At 40.6% G+C, this 17,098-nt stretch overlaps 1 protein-coding gene across 1 annotated transcript; it reads left to right on the forward strand.

Annotated features, from left to right (window-relative positions):
* The first annotated feature begins 1,510 nt into the window (after window positions 1–1,510).
* Window positions 1,511–16,959, forward strand: pdzd7a (PDZ domain containing 7a). The gene is made up of 15 exons (XM_053333094.1): window positions 1,511–1,679; window positions 3,278–3,415; window positions 3,564–3,738; window positions 4,125–4,301; window positions 4,815–4,962; window positions 6,664–6,724; window positions 7,371–7,907; window positions 9,792–9,944; window positions 10,322–10,494; window positions 11,101–11,192; window positions 11,285–11,376; window positions 11,492–11,560; window positions 12,568–13,239; window positions 13,575–13,675; window positions 16,783–16,959. Exons 1-15 carry the CDS (start codon window positions 1,511–1,513, stop codon window positions 16,957–16,959), a joined length of 2,934 nt encoding a protein of 977 aa, XP_053189069.1.
* Window positions 16,960–17,098: the final 139 nt, after the last annotated feature.

Below are 17,098 nucleotides of genomic sequence, written 5' to 3' on the forward strand. Positions count from 1 at the left end.
GTATCTATTTTTAATTTATGAATTCCTCTACCTTTTGTTCAAGCTGGTGTATCTTTTTGCTGTTCATTGATTTTTGATAGTAATATGTAACTATGTTTATGTTACCTAAAACAACTTAAAATTGCAAACTTTATGATGATGATTAGGCTACTTTACTTCAACATGAGGTAAATGATCATTTTTGAGAAATAAGGTAATACTTAGATATATTTTAACAATATATAGGCTTACACAACTCAACCACACCAATAGATGGGAAAAAATGTAGGAAAACTCCTCTATAGACCACATGTTCAGGGTCAAGGTTTCCTGTTCCTGTTTAGCTGCAATCTATTGATTGTTATTAATATGAATGATTAAATCCCCAGATGACCACAGGGTGGGGTTGTTTACCTATCTCACTGATATGGTGAAAACAGCCAAGAAGACAGACAGACCTGCACTTCTCTACTCTCTGCAGTTTTACTGAAAAATATGGATTTAATCAATACATTAATAACAGTCACTTAAGTAATTTAGGGCAGGGTGAAATAGACCTTAGTCACTGTAATTGTAGTACCATTAGTGTACTTAATCACCACTAGTTCAGTGCTAATGGCTGCACAGCTGCAGAGGGGACTTATATAAAAGGCTTACCCAATAATACAATAATGGGAACCTGGAGAACAAATGAGGCGGCACTAATACTCCGGAGGTGTTCAAAGCGTCTCCGAGCTCATCCGGCACAATGGACACTACAGGTAAGGCTGTCATATTTTGTTCCCTTTAGTTAGGATTCATTTCAAGGCTCTGTTTTTGAAGTTTACTTAGACATGTTGCTGTCATTGTCTTCTAAGTATAAACTTAAATTGTTTTATGACTTTTATTTTTACACTTTAATCCAAAGTTGTAGGTCACAACTGTCCCAAAAATATAGAGTTTCATATGGCCAGCTGGACTCCTCAGACCACATTACTCATCACAGCATATTCTTGTCACAGCAGATATCCATTTAATTAAACATGACCCGAGGGGGAATCACCATGCATCGCTGATTGCTCCGCAGCCTGCCCCGCAGCCTCTCATCTGAAACAGGAGGGAACAAGCAGCACCGTGACTGTGGAGATGGATCCAGAAGCAACAATTAAGGAAACTAAAGGATTATACCAACTTCTTAAACCTACAAGGAAGTTCCAATCACGGAGCACTACTTTTTAACAACATTTTTAAAGAATGACATAGTATGTTCATTCAGCTGTGTGGATTCCGTTTAAATTTGAGTTTTTCTTTGTCACATTTTCTCCTGTGGATCTTCAATTTGAGGGATGTTACGTACAGCTTTGTAAGTTGGCTGCTCCAGTGGGGATCAGCTTCCCTATTTATCATCCAGAGTGGACCAGCAGGTGCTAAAAAGTCCAGCTCACCACCACACTTTCCCCCAATATCCAGGCTGCACCTTTTCAATCCTGACAGCAGACCTCAGATCGCATCCTGCCTGGATGACTAAAGGAAGAGTTACCAGACACTTAGCATGGCTCACTCCTCTCACTCCCCTGGCTGGAGGGAGATGACAAATGGAGGGGGGCACCTCCACCTCAACAATGGAGGCCAGCGCTACATGCTGAAGAAGCAGCAACACCACAGACGCAAGTCCTCATCACCAATGGGCAGGGTGATTCTCATCAACGCACCTGTTGATGGTAAGTTATGCACATGAATGATAACTGTCTTCTGCTACCATGGTGATACATTCACAGTTTCACAGGCACAATCTGAATGTCATTGGTCCAAATTTAGAATAATATTTTGGCTTGCTGATGTATCAGCATTTACGTGGGTATGATGTAGTTTTGCTGGCTGGATCACTATTGTATTAGCCATCAAAGAAGTCCTCTATTAGACTGTATTACATACATTATACAATATACTAAAGCTACCGTACTGCATGCAGGGGTGCATTAATGAACGGGCTAACCTGGGCTACAGCCCCAGGGCCTCCACCATGGGGGGGCCTCTAAATATTGAGAATAATTATGTAGGCTAATGAACACTCAATCATAACGCACATGATGCTGCACTACAGTGACATCTGGTGGTAAAAGTGATGGGGATGGTGCGACACCGACATCATTCATTTTGATACAATGTAACAAAATCACACCATATATATCCAACACTCAGCTTAGTAGACGGCACACAAAGTGACGGGCAAGACGACATATAGCCTAATAGTTGTATTAAGGTTTTTATAGGCAAAATATAGAGTGTCAATCACTTAGGGATGGGGGCCTCATAAAGTCCTGTAGAGAGGGTGCGGGGTGGGGGGGGCTCATAAAGTTCTGTAGCCCAGGGGCCTCCAGTGATGTTAATGCGCCCCTGTCTGAATGAATATCTAAAAGACACATGGTCTGGAAAAAGCAACATTACAATTATCAGCGGACCAATTCATAAATACATCTAAGTTTGAGTTCTTCCACAATTCAGGTATCCAGGTATTAAATATGAACACAGAATATTGGTATCGTCTCAGTTTTCATTACCCTATTACATGTTTGAGATCATTATTTTTACTAAATCAATTTTTGTTGTTTATACTGAGTTTCTGTAAATAATTAAAATAAGATAAAACTTTATTGTCTCAGAGGGAAATTTGACTTAGACACACAATGTTGCTGCTGTACAGTACCAAATCATTAAACTGTAAAACACATCATACATCTTATAAATATCTATATTCTAAGCTCTGTCAGTTTGCTGTTTTTTTTGTAATTTTTAAATTTATTCTTTGTAACGGTTGTTTGTTTTGTGAATCATATTTATTATGGTGAAGCCGAAGACAGATGTCTACATTGGAGACAGTCAAGTTTAATGAAATGGGAACACTTTAGTAGCCAAGTGGTTACCGTGCACGCCACGTGAGCACAACGTTCCTGGTTTGAGTCCAGCAAGGGACCTTTGTTGCATTTCATTCCCCTCTCTCTCTCCCTGTTCCCATTGGCTTCTATGCCAGCTGTTTTCAAATAAAATCAAAAATGCCCCAAAATATATATATATATATATATATATATATATATGTATATATATATATATATATTAGTTTAATGAAACAAAATGAAATGAATATGAAAGCCTCATGAATAGCTTCAAAGAAGTTTTGTTATTATCTTAAGTTTTTCACCACTGCCACCATCCTGAACCATCCTGGACTCAGCTCACCGTCAGCAGGCTGTGGGGCCATGAAGACATTTATAACCAGCACATGTGTGTGTGTGTGTGTCCTGGTTTTGTGTGGCTGCAGGTGGGGATGACTGTGAAGACATTCATACAGTGACAGTAGACAAGAGTCCAGATGGTCGTCTGGGCTTCAGTGTCCGTGGGGGCTCTGAACATGGACTCGGTGTATTCGTCAGCAAGGTGGAGGATGACAGCTCTGCAGGTTAGGAGGAAGTGTTTGTGTGTGTGTGCTTCTCACAGTGATAGCAAACTATTTTTTGTGTACATAAATCTGGGCATGTGGTATTATGTTTCTTTGTGACATTTATTGTACTTTTTTGTACCATACTGAGTTCCAACTGTGTCTGCAGCGCAGGCTGGGTTGACTGTGGGCGATAAGCTGGTGGAGGTGAATGGGGTCAGCCTGGAGAGCATCACCATGAGCAGTGCTGTGAAGGTCCTGACAGGCAACAACAGGCTGAGGATGGTAGTGAGACGTGTGGGCAAAATCCCTGGCATCCGCTACTCCAAGGAGAAGACCACATGGTGAGGCCAAACAGCACTTTAAGTGGAGTTTATTTATTAACTTTGTCAATCAGTAATTGTATATTGTGGCTGTTGTACTATGCTGGGTATACTATTATTTGAAGTACAGACTACAACCATGTTATTGCCAGCACTGACCTTTGCATGGCTCTTGTGTTGTGTTGCCATGTCACTTGGCTGTATCTCACACTGGCGATCTTTCTTTTTGGATATACTGTATCTTGGTTTCATGTGGCAGAGGTGGATGAATTACTGCTGTGACCTTTTATTGCTATATTAACCGATACTGACAGGCTTGAGCTCAGCAGAGAAGCGCAAAGGAATGTATGTGTATGTTTTCATGCGTGTAAGTATACGTCCCCTTGTGCATATATATGTGTGTGTAGGGTGGATCTGATTCACCGGCGGATGGTGGTGGAGGAGAGTGGTCACATGCCGTCAGAGGCCAGTTCAGACAGCGCTCTCCGCAGGATCGTCCATCTCTTCACCACATCAGATGACTACTGTCTGGGCTTTAACATCAGGGGAGGCAAAGAGTTTGGACTGGGAATTTACATCTCCAAGTATGAAAATATCTGGTTCAAAACACATTCAACTAATGCTTTTTTACCCCAGAAGTGTCCATCACCATCCCATAAATAGAATTAATTTCATTTAAATTCAGCAGGGTGGTGCAGGGTGTATGAAGACAGACCTTCAAGTGGTGGAGCTCAGGTTCAGCCCCACCCTGTTCAAGTACCCTTGAGCAAGAGGAAAAGAGGGAAAATGAAAACGGAATTTTCCCACAGGAATTCGTTATTATTGTACGACAAACAGGATTACATAATACATATTTACATATTGAGACTAATGTAAATACATCTAATACATATATAAAAAAAGATTCATACTAAGAAAGTGAAACAAAAGTATTAATTGATATAGAAAGCCAGGTGTACACATCTCCTAGTGTAATTTACCTTCCAAGTCAAATATCTTAAGAAATGTACTTCTTTAGATGTGCTCAGATTTTATATATGTCTGTGCTTCTCTCCTGTGTGTGTTTGTGTGTGCGCTTTTACATATTTTCTCTTTAGGTTGGACCCAGGTGGGCTTGCAGAGCAGCACGGTATCAAAATGGGGGATCAAATCCTTGCAGCCAACGGGGTCAGCTTTGATGATATCACGCACAGCAATGCAGTTGAGGTCCTAAAGAGCCACACACATGTCATGTTGACCATAAGGGTGAGAGACTTAAAGCTACACTAATTCATATTTTTATATTTACACTGCATCAAATGATTGTGTATAATGTGAAAGAGGTCGCTCATAATGACAAGCGCACAGAGAATTATTACCTGACATGGCAGTTCTCCTCAGTATCCCTCAGCTCACTGTTTGGTTTTACAGCCAACTTTACTGTTTCGGTTCAGTTACATCAAACCTGTTTTCAGTTAAACTAACTGTAAGCTACCTTTCCTGTTCCACACTACAAACAGACAATGTTAGTGAGTAACTGGTGAATGTAGTGGAGCATTTAACAGCCAAATAAGCTAAATATTTCCTCTAAGGAGAGCCAGAGCTGAAAGGAGAGGTAAGAGGGAATATTGTATTTACATTCATCTGGTGTGCAGAAATACAACTCCAAATGAATGCTAATGTTGCTCCATGACAGGTAAATGTGTAAGCACCTGCTTAACACTGTAGCCACATTGACTTAATAACACATCAGTGTTTATAGCTCATTGAACCCAAAAAAATCAATTAATACAGGTTTAAGTCTGATTTTAGAAATGAGTCCTCTTTTACATAGCTGTGGGTCAGTGTTGTATGGCAGTGTGAATCTAGTTTGCTCAGATTTGAAAATAATTGATTGGGTGCTCTAAGCGCTGTGACACAATAATAAATGTTACATCGTGTTAAACAACACCAGCTCTTCTTAGGAAAGGACAGCATGAGCCTGCACAGCACAATAGACAGCTGGCTCACAGCCCTTGAATTCCTTACATGTGTCTGTGTGTATGCATGTGTGCAAGGCCATGCTGCTTTAACCTGTGTCTTTTTTAGATAAAGGAATTGTGTGCATGTTTGTGTGTGTAAATGTGGATGTGTTTGTGTGTTTGAGTGTGTGTGTAGGTGCGCTCTCTCAGCTCGCTAACATTGCTGTGTGCTCATTTTACTCCTCTGATCTCAGGTTCCACGTGTGAAAAACAGCCAGGGACAACGTTCATTATTCAAAGGCAGTCAGGGATCAGGTTATAATCAACAGAAAGCCTAATTTTATGTGTTCCTTCTCTCCTGTATTAGACCCATTTATAGATCAAAATCACACATACTGTAGTGGAGTCAGGGTTCAGTTACTAAACTCACTCGCACCTGAGCATCTAAGGCTTTTCTGGCAAATCTTAGATGAATCCTCAAGTGTCTTCTCTTTGAACTTGAAGCTGTGTAGCAATGAGGCAAGTCCTTAAAATAGACTTAAGAGGATATTGGTCACTTATTCTTGATACAAAATTATTCCTTATAAGAAACACTGGCAAAGTTTCCCAAACTCTTTTATACGACTGAATCTCCACTCACCTCATAGTGATATATCATGCCCACTAATAAAACAAAAAACATTATTGTAACGTGACATATTTAAATTAATCTTGTCATAGTAGTACTCAAAATACAGTTGTGGAGTCTAAAGACTAAGATGTCAAGTCTGAGAAAATAAAGAGTATTACAAAGTGATGTAATCAGTTTGAAAGATGTGTGTTTTAAAAAAGTAGTTTATGAATAGGCGCTCATCAGACAATACTGTATATACACCAATGCTGATATACAGTATCTGTTAAAGGCCAGTGATGGCCAATACTATCAGCTGATCAATATATTGGTTGTGATTATGTTGACGATTCATGTTCTTGCTAAATATTTTAATTTTTTTTTGCACTTCAACAGGAAGCTGGAAGATACCCTGCTTACAAGGAGATGGTGGCAGAATATGGTTGGCTCGACAAACGTATGTTAAGAATCCCAAAAGAGTGTTTGTCACAAAATATTATCTTACAAGATAGAGACACTAAGGAGGACAGTACTTGCACTGCAATAAATATTTCAGAACAGGGTAATAGATTCTTCTTGGAAATCTTATCAAACAAAGTAGAACACTGGCTACATGTGGCCTGCTTGTACTAAAACCCTGCCATTCATTTTCTTCACAAATTCCCTGTTTTTCAGTTTGATATGAATAGCTCTGATCAAATCCAGGGATTAATTCAGTGGACTCAAAGGCAGCTCTGTCATCTGTGTGGGGATGTTTATTTTACAAACATGCAGAACATGCAAGAGTCCTTTTGGAGTCAAATTAGAAAAAAAGAAACTCCTGGTTCATGTTCTGTCTACAAAAATCTTAAAGGATTAACAGGACATGAGGTCAGACAAGTTTTGATCCAAACAAAACAGATTGTCTGAAATAAGGAAATTAAATGTCCTTAGTCTTATTCACTATGTAACTTTGTAGCGTTTGTGTTGCGTGTGTTGTGCTTAAATGAAACTGGTTGGTTTCATAAGGTATTACTTTTGGTGCTTTAAGATGAAAACAATAATATTCTTTACACTCACTAAGCTCCCTTCCTTCATGGTAATTAAGGATTTTTTTTTTACAGTGGCCAATGGGGGCCCAGCACCATCCTCTCTGGGTTCAGAGTCTAATTCCTCTGCCTCCTCGTTGTCCTCCAGCACCCCTCTCAGCTCCCTCAGTGGTCTCTCCCAGGTCCTTTTCCCTCCTGTCTTTGGCTCTGAGATGGTAGATGTTGCCATTTCCACAGAGGAGCGTCCCCTATGTCCAAGCAGTACAGAGAGAACTGCTGAAACTGCCATACAGACTGACCCCTACCCTCCAAACTACCTGGAACACCCCTCACCTAATGTCTCATACTCTCTGGTCAACTCAGAAACCAGTCGGACTGTAGGTGCCACATTGCTGCTAAAGGACACAGTCATACGTGGGAAAGGGGAGGGGCCGAGGGACATGGTCGGAACTGGGGACAGTGGAGCAGGGGACAGTGGACGGGGACGGATGAGGACACTGTCATCAGGGGACCAGAAAGAAGTGGAACACTCACCTAAGACGGCAGCACTGATGGCCCTGAGCAGACCACGGAAGCCAATCAGACGATCCCAGAGTCACATCACTGTGTCAGGTGAGACCTGCAGGCTCACTAGAATGGTAACCAGAGTGAAAAAGTTCTGGAAAAGTTCTCTGCTTTAGAGGTACACTGGTAGATTGGCAGGGCTGATTGCACATATATCAGTATTGTTGTGTATATCAGCCAGTAAGGAACAGTAATTTTGCAGTACAGAAATGCCAAAATATGTCGATCATTTAGAAACTGTATTGTGGTAGTTGAAATAGTTGTCAGTCACAATTCTTTAAACAATAATGATTATTATCAAAAATGTGTGTGTAATCAAGAGTCAACTGACCCTATAGCAGCTCTGTGAGGCGGTAATGTTCATTGTAAAGAAAACCAGAAAGAAAACTGCCATAGGATAAAAGTTCTAAAGCAGTTTACCATTTTGTAGGCATGATTGTTGAAAACATAGATATGTGCTGCATCAGTTTATTTCTGTGAGGATAGTGTAGGCAGAGAGGTCAATTTCAGGTCACTTATTAGATAATATATTATACATAGTTTTGGGGGCAAAGGTGTGAAAAATGATCTAGAGACTGATGGTAATGTCATTAATTTTGACCTGATGATGACATTACATGAATCAGGGGATCTTCACTAAATTGCACAGTTGCTATTTGATCTACAAATTTCAACCTATTGGAGGCACTAGAGGAAGTCAGAGGATCACCAAAATCACTCAGATTTATCCTCTTGGGACCATGACAATTTGTACAAAATCTCCAATAGTTGAGATATTCCATAAATATGAATTCAATTAATGGAAATTGGCCATTATCAGATTTTTTGTATCACATATATCCGCCTCAAATATTCTGTACTGGTTGGGATATCCTCTGTTTTGTTGTTGCTTGTATTGGCAGTATCATCTATCTCATTTGAGAGATCAACCTTTCCAGCATCATGTCACACTGAGAGTCATGGCCACAATGAAGCACAATCAGGTTCAACTCTTCAGATGATTTTGTTGACAGTGCCTGCATTCACCACATCTTAAGATCCACCCTCAGGCCTTCCAGCGGTCTTTCCACAGGGCATCTGTCACTTTGATGACCCCTCATTCTCCTATCCAAGAAATAAACAAGAAAATCCAAACTCTACACGACTGATTTAAGCTTCAGACAGAATTCATCCAAGAGCACAGAGTGAGACTCATGATTAATCACTACCCTTTGGTCTCACTCGTTGTACCACTGTGAGAAATGAAAAAGAACAAGCATATGGAGAAGTATCCATCTCCATCCATAAGCCTTGGCGGGGCTGTTGAGTTATTAGCCTTTCCTTTTCAATTTATCCAACTCATTCATACCTCCAGGACCTGGCAGGGGTTTGGGGCAAAGCCCACGGCCGATTGGACATTTGTTATGTAAACTGGAGCACTTCACTGTAGTGCTCTCAATAGATGAGGGTGTGTTCGGGTTCGTGTAGCTGCAATTCATCAGTATTACCGTGTTACTTTTCACAGTGGCAGATTTACTGCAGTGAACTGAGAAACTGACTGGAAGAAAAATGAACAGTCTGTGCTCATAGCACCTGCTGTTATTGGGTAACAGTTAAGCAAGAAGCAGTACCAAGCTTAATGAATTAGCTTTTCAACACCATACACAGATATGAACAATGTCCCATATTTGCTATGGTTCAAATCCTCTTATGGTAGATTTTCATAAGAACAAGATATACCTATGGCAAAGATGGCATATAGTGAGTTTAGTTTAATTTCTTGTTTGTATTTCGTTACATGATTTAGCAGGTGGTAGTTTGTGCAGATTTTACATACAATGTCTCAATCAATCATGTTTCACAGTAGGTGGTCGGAAAAATCTGCACTGTCTACCACACTGTTCATTTAGAGGTACTGGGCATTGCATACCACCACTCTGTTTTCCCCTTTAGAAGACAGACAGAAGAAGAAGAAACAGAAAGAGAAGAACACAAAAGAGGGTAAAACTGGCCTGCAGCGCTCCAAAACCCTTGTTAACCTGCTGTTTAAAAAAGACCGTAAAGACAAGAACCGCTCCAAGTCACCATCCCATCATGCTGACAGAGGTGAGGGGCTGGGTCAAGTGACATTTTTTTCTTTCTTCGCACATATTCTGCATCCCACAAAGCAAAATGTAGCTTAGATAATAGAAGTAGAACAGAAGTAGGTGGAAGAAAACTACACACCTTATAAAAAATATTTTAAAAAATGATTGAAGCTAATAATTAAGCCTATAGACTATTGAATTTTGAAATGTAATTAAATTTAAGATAATGTGTTCAAAAATATACCAGTAAGATTAGATCATTTGATGATTTTGATTTAAAAATTAGTGACCATTAGTATCAAGTTATGACAATTGATTCAAGAAACTTCTTCAACTGGTTGGTCTGTAGTGGAAATAAGTTAAAGTATCCCTGCAGTTTTCGCTTTATTTCCTCAGATAAGGAAAGGGGATCTCGCTTCCAGCTCTTAACCTCCCCCAGAGAATCCCATGCAGGGGTTAAAGACAGCAGCCCGCAGCACCGACCCGATACCCTGCAGTACGTGGAGGACATGGCTAAGAAGCTGCTCAGCAAGGATGAGGTGGCTGCTGTGATGAGACACTGTCGGCGGGTGAGCTCTTGATCTGAAATTACCATCTCTGACACCTCACTGGTGCTCGACTGGGTGTTTTTTTCCACCCAATGAATGAAAATCAGCTACTTGAAGGCTTAAGAGTGCAGTATTGTTCCCTGTGTCACTGAGTGTCCCTTAGTGATAGATGTGTCTGGCTGCAGCTGTGACAAAAGACAGATCTGGCCTGTCATTTATGATTAGGATCAAATATCAGTCACCATCTGATCCCCTTGTCTCCCTCGCCAATTTCAGTGGATCAGCTCCTCAGTCGGCCCTTTGCCACCACTGCTTAAGATATCGAACTTACTTAAGGCACAGTGTGACTTTCCTGTCAATACAGTAATTCAACACCAAACACTGAAAACTGTGGAGGACTGTAGTGTTCTTGGGAAAGTGAATATTTATTGTGATGTACATGTATATAACAATTTATAACAGCTACCAATGATGTACAGCAGTCAGGTATTTAAAGGCACAACTAATCCAAGACTGATGACTTGAAAACTGTTTGATGGAAACTTGTTTATATAGATAACTAAACTACATGGTTCTTCTTCTTCTTTTCCCCCTCTATTTTGTTCATCAATTCAATCTGTTCCTCAGTTTTTGTCTGACAATGTGATTGAGGATTTAGTGCGCCCACTTTTGGCAATCTTGGACCGTCCAGAAAAACTGTTACTTCTCAGAGAAATAAGGTGAGAAGTATACACAGAATATATAAATGTACACCTTACATGTTGATGTTCATAAAGATGTGAGCAAATCTGAATGATCATATCTTCTGTAGAATGCTGATGCCTACGACGGAGTTGGGTCGTTTTGACAGCATGGTCATGCCTTTTGAGCTGGAGGCGTATGATATTCTCAAAAGTCGCACAGGTGAGAAGAAGAGTACAGCGTCACATAAAAGTTAGTTACTTAAATAATTGTTAACATTTAGTGGTGTGGGAATTAGAACAAGAAGGTTATATTTTGTGAATTTTATTTCTTTTAGTGCGTTCTCCAGCTCTGCGCTCCCCTCGCAGTGGAACTCCTCGACGCCACCTCATAACTCCAATCCCAGGTACAGGTGCTGTCTCTTTTCCTCTTCCTCTCACCCTTTCTTGTCCTCTTTTCTGTCTCTTTCTGTCTGGTTGATGGACTCTCTCTCACCCCAGAGCGATATCAAAGTATTTTCTGTCTCTTTCTCCTGTCTTGTCAAACTGAAACACCTGCACATCATGTCCTGATCCTGGTATTCCTTACACACATATCCACGTCCAAACCGCCATAAAAACACACTTACACACAAACTTGCACACACACATGCCTTACAAGTACAAGATATCTCGGGTTTCCTGTGCTTGTGCTGAAGCTTAGGCTTGTATTACATCTCCTTGGCCTACAGAAAGGACTGAGACATATTCGGTTGGCCAGTGTGACAATTCAACAATGCAAAGATGCTCTGAGCGTTTTCCACATTCAAGAGCCACTGAAACAATACAGTCTCATTTTAGACTGACTACAGCCTTCTCACTTTCTGAGGTCACAGGGTTAACAATATGGAAGCTGAAGGAAGCTGACAAGGCATCATCAAGATATCAGTGTTTTAAAAGTTTTAGGTGGTTGACCTTTCAAGAGATTTCAAGAGGTGCAAGTTGTGAATGGTGATTTTACATCCTAGAGTCCCTGACCTGAAACAGCTCCACTGGATATTTTTGTCCTTGCAAAGAAATTGTAAATATAAGCTGATGGTGAAATCTCAAAATGTTATCTAGGCTTATTATTGTGTATCCATTTTACAATTCCAAATATTTAAGTAAAATACAATCCATATTTGTGATTCAGGTAGTCTGGTGTTAAATCCTCACCCACTGTTTGTTGCTCAAAGGACATCCTTGAGATCCTTGCATGAACAACCTTGTCCTAATGTTAGTATGTCATCCTTCTAAGTGTCTATATTGTTTGCCTTTTTAAGTAAAACACATAGTTTAGGAAGTAAAACTCCAGAGGGTAATTTTAGTACTTGCTTTGAAATTGACCGCACTGAGCTGTGAAGTTACACTTGAATTTTTTTTTTTGTGTTTCCAGACTACAGGGGTGGATTCTTCCTCCAGCCGGTCCAGGACACAATGAGGGAGCATCAGATGATTGAAGAGTTGGAGAGACTGCGTTTGTCTGGCCAACAGTCAGGCCATCTGCCTCCATCCCGTGCCTTCACCCCCCTGCTGGATGTACCTGTGGACGGCTACGCCTCCTCCACTGTGCGCTCACAATCCTTGAGCCCCTCACCCAGCCACAGCTTCCTCCTCACAGAATCCCTACAGAGCACCCAACATGGGAGCCAACCCAGTCGCTCCCCAAACAGGAGAGAGAACGGGGCGTCGCGGTATGATGAGATCTCCTTGTTATCAGTTTCTGACCGAGGAGATGTGGCTCCTGAACGAGGAAGATCACCTGTGAGGAATGGGCGTGGGAGATCAAGGAGGGACACAAGTCCTGAGAGCACTGATGGCAGATGGATCAGGCAAGAGGGCTACACTGAGGTCAGTGTACGGGTTCCTTCACAACAGCGAGCGAGAACTCCTCTAGCTGATGTATTTGTGTCTGTGGGTGAGAAAAGTCCCTATACAAGTAGAGGGAGCAGTCAGCTGGTAAATGGACATTCACAAAATGGTCATGGTGTGAAAAGAACAGCAACTCTACCACCAGAGGGGTATGAAATCACCACTTTGTGCATCTCCAAAGCCAAGCAGTCTCTTGGTGAGTACAAAACAGACATTTGTGTATTTTGCATTTTGAGCTAAGTTTAAACTGAATGCATATTCAGGGATATTATTGTTGTGTCAGTGAGTATTCCTGACCCTTGTAAAACTGTCCATTAAAATGTTTTCAGCCTCCCATATTCATTATGTCACCAGTAGAGGTCAGGGCATTACTTACTACTACACTGAATGGCTCTAGAGCAGTTTAATGTTTTAAAGATAGCTGAAAAAATTATCAGCTATAATATATACACTATAGTTTAAGACTAGTTAGATTACAGGAATCTCCTGCTGTTTAGTAAATCCCTAATTTTATATGATATGTGTTTACAGGTATTAGTATTTCTGGAGGTATGGAGTCTAGAGTCCAGCCCATGATAAAGATTGAGAAGATCTTCCCTGGAGGAGCTGCATCAACAAATGAGGCTCTGAAGGTGAGTAAAACAGAAACAGGGAGAAAATTTGTTTCAATAGCTAAAAAAATGTTTTGAGAGCACATTAGCCATTTATCCTTGTTGAGTGCCTGTCAGACCTCTGTGTTGTGGTTATAAGTTGTTTTTGTCATAAGTAGCATGTCAATGAAGGAGAGGGTGAATGTGTGCAATGAGGAGTGGAGAGGAGATGAGTGGAGAGCCATCTCAAGTAGCCCATCTCCTCTATTATTGATGAGGTACACAGGTGCTGGTCTGCAAATGTATTGGTAATGTATTGCCTGCAAAGTGACTTAACAGTCGTCTGTGATCTCACTGAAGCATAGATGATCCACACACTCATTCATTACAGTTAACCACAAGCTAATTCTTTAAGCTCCTAAAGTACAGCATTAAAAAAACACCTGGTTTAAAAAAAAGCATGTGTAAAGAAAGTTGTAAGTGAATTGTATAGCTGCAATTAGAGGTTACTTATCTAAACATGTGTTTGTGTAGGTCGATTTGCGTGTGTGACCAAAAAAGCAGGTATCCATTGACAGCAATCACTGAGGTTCGATGCCTGATTAGAGTGTCTGACAATCGGGGGGATCCAGTATCTGCTCAACCTTATAAATTTGAAGAACCTCCCCACACAGTGCACCCAACCTCGAATGAAAAATGGGATGAATGAGAGACAGCACATTTACAGGCAACGTGAGAGCAACAGAAATGTAAGGCGAATAGTGAAGATGAAAAATAAAGCAGGATATAGGGTGTGTAAAAAACAGAAACAGCAAAGAAACACAGCCTGGAAAAATAGATTTAGGCCAAAGAAGTTGTTGGTAAGCTTCTGTAGCACCACACTGCTATCTGTTGTTTCTGCCCCACACCTTGAAAGCATGTCAGCTCACCCCTATCAACCCCCTCCACCCCTGCAACTCTGCAGAGGGAAGTGAGGCCAGAGTAGCCCAGTGTTAACATGCATCCTGTCTCCTTAGACTCACATGATAACAGACAATCAGTGAAGAATGTTGTTTTGTGTGTGTGTATATGTGTGGGCCTGTGAACACATACTTTCCTGCCACTTGCTATTATCAGCGGAAACCTGGACAAGTGTGTGCTTTGTTGTGCCTGCATTTAACTGGGTTACCCATTTCAGTTTGTAGGCTTGTGTGTGGTTAAAGGGTTAGTTCACCCAAATGACAAAAAAACGTTTTGAAATTTTGAATTTCAAGCCACGTTAGCAGAGTGACATTATGTAATGTGTGTCAGTCAGTCTGTCTGCCACTTTGGTCTAAACTGAAATATCTCATCAACTACTTAACTACTTGACAAATTGACATGAAATTTTGGTTTCCAAAAGATGCAGCCTACTGATTTTGTTGACTCTGATTTAAAGCCATTGTGAGGTTGACATGTATGGCTTAGATTGAAACATCTTAGCAACAATCGGATAGATTGCTAAAAAATGTGTGCACACATTTATGCCCCACTCAGGATAAACTGTAAATCTGGTGATCTTTTAACTTTTCATTTTTAACTTTGCTTTTTGACCTTTAATCTACCTTCATCATCAGGTCAAAATTACAGTTGATCTGATACTTTCTTTTATGACCAAATGCAAAAATACTCCCATCAGCCTCAGCTTTATTTTGTATTTAGCACTAAATAGCAAATGTTAGTATGGTAATACAGTAAACTAACATGGTAAACATAGTAAATACCTTTTTACCTGCCAAACATCAGCACTCATGAGCACAATTTTAGTACTATACTTCACAGAGCCGGTAGTGTGGCTGCATATTCAATTCTGTGAACATCACAGATGAAAGTATTTCATTCACCTCAATGCATTTAAAATATTTTAGAGACAGATTTCTCAAAACCTCAAGAAAAGAAAAAAAAAAGCGTGGCTAGTTTTGGCATGTAAAATGAGATGAGATGTGTGTATGAATGTATCTACTTGTGCATGGTGATATGGGTTATAATTTATAGTAACACCCAGAGCCAATATTTCTCATCTCCATAGCTAAATAATCTAGTTGAATATATTTGTGATGAGCTGATAAACCATATTATGAAATATTCAGTCATCCTTTCATGCAGGCTATAGTTATTTTAGAGGCCACAGTATTTTTGGACCATGATGTCCATTGGCTGAAAAAAGAGGAAACTACATGTGCTCCATAAATGGCCGTAAAGAGGATGGGGCAGCTTAGGTTGTGATCTATTTAATTCAAATAAATTACTTTTCAAAAATGAAAAAGCACTTTTTAATCTCCTCTTTGGTTAAATGGATCTAAATCTTTTGATGCTGTTCTCACGAAAGGCTATAAGTCTATTGGTGAACACCACACTGGTCTGACGAGCTACGACAGAAGCTGCCATTGTAAACCTCCTGTACTCAAACATGTTTTCTCCATTCCTTGATAGAAGATATAGAACCAGGTGCTTCAAAATGAGGGGGAAATTAATCTATTTCTGTCTAATGACTGAAAAGGAAAAGGGAAAAGGAAAAAGACATGATTGGTGGTGGTACAACAATGGCCACTGGCCTTGCGTGTGTGTGTAATGTGTTTCTAACCTTCACTGAGGTTGAGCACATAAGGCAGGTGCATCCTTGGTAAAATGACATCAGAGGAAGTTCCTCTCGTCAGGGCTTCAAAGATTCGCCACACTCTGATCATATCCTGCAGGAAACAGAAAGCAAATGATCCCGACACTCTTTGTGTACGTGTACGTGTGTGTGTGTACGTGTGTGTGTGTGTGTGTGTACGTGTGTGTGTGTGATTGTCTCATTGTATGTTCTGTTTTCAACAACCTTGTGCTGAAAGGGAAGCTTTATATGTGCAATAGTGACGGCCTTCAGTGTGAATATATTAAAGCAATGGGAGAGCCACAATTCTCCCTGGCATAAATCAGGTTTCCGCTATGGGACACAATGACTGCAGATTTATAGAAACTGTCTATGATGTTCCTCCAACAGAAGAAGAGATACAGAGTGGGGGCGAGCAAAGATGACAATAATCATGACAGTAGTCATGAAATGAATGAATAAAACTAAGTCTTACTCTGTGTTTGCAAAGTTTTACATGTTGAATTTCCCCTTTCACCTGTGTTTGCATTTACAGGCAGGCTATGAGCTGCTGTCAGTGGATGGTGAGAGTCTGCAGGGAGCGACTCATCAGCACGCTGTGGATGTAATTCGTCGTGCATTCAGCAACAAGGCAAAAGACCCAATGGTTTTTGTGGTCAAGGTCCCTAAGGTCTTAACCACCCCCACCAACCCCAGGAGACCTGCTGAGTAACCTCCATGTGCCTCACAGCGAGACTGCAGATCAGGCGTGAAGGACACCAAAACCTGAAACTCCCACGGGAGTGAATACGGGACAGAATTCACTCCAAAAGAGAAACTATGAGACAGGTATAGTGAAGAGGAATGGATAC

This window comes from Scomber japonicus, chromosome 14 (assembly GCF_027409825.1).
Source record: "Scomber japonicus isolate fScoJap1 chromosome 14, fScoJap1.pri, whole genome shotgun sequence".
Classification (NCBI taxonomy): domain Eukaryota; kingdom Metazoa; phylum Chordata; class Actinopteri; order Scombriformes; family Scombridae; genus Scomber; species Scomber japonicus.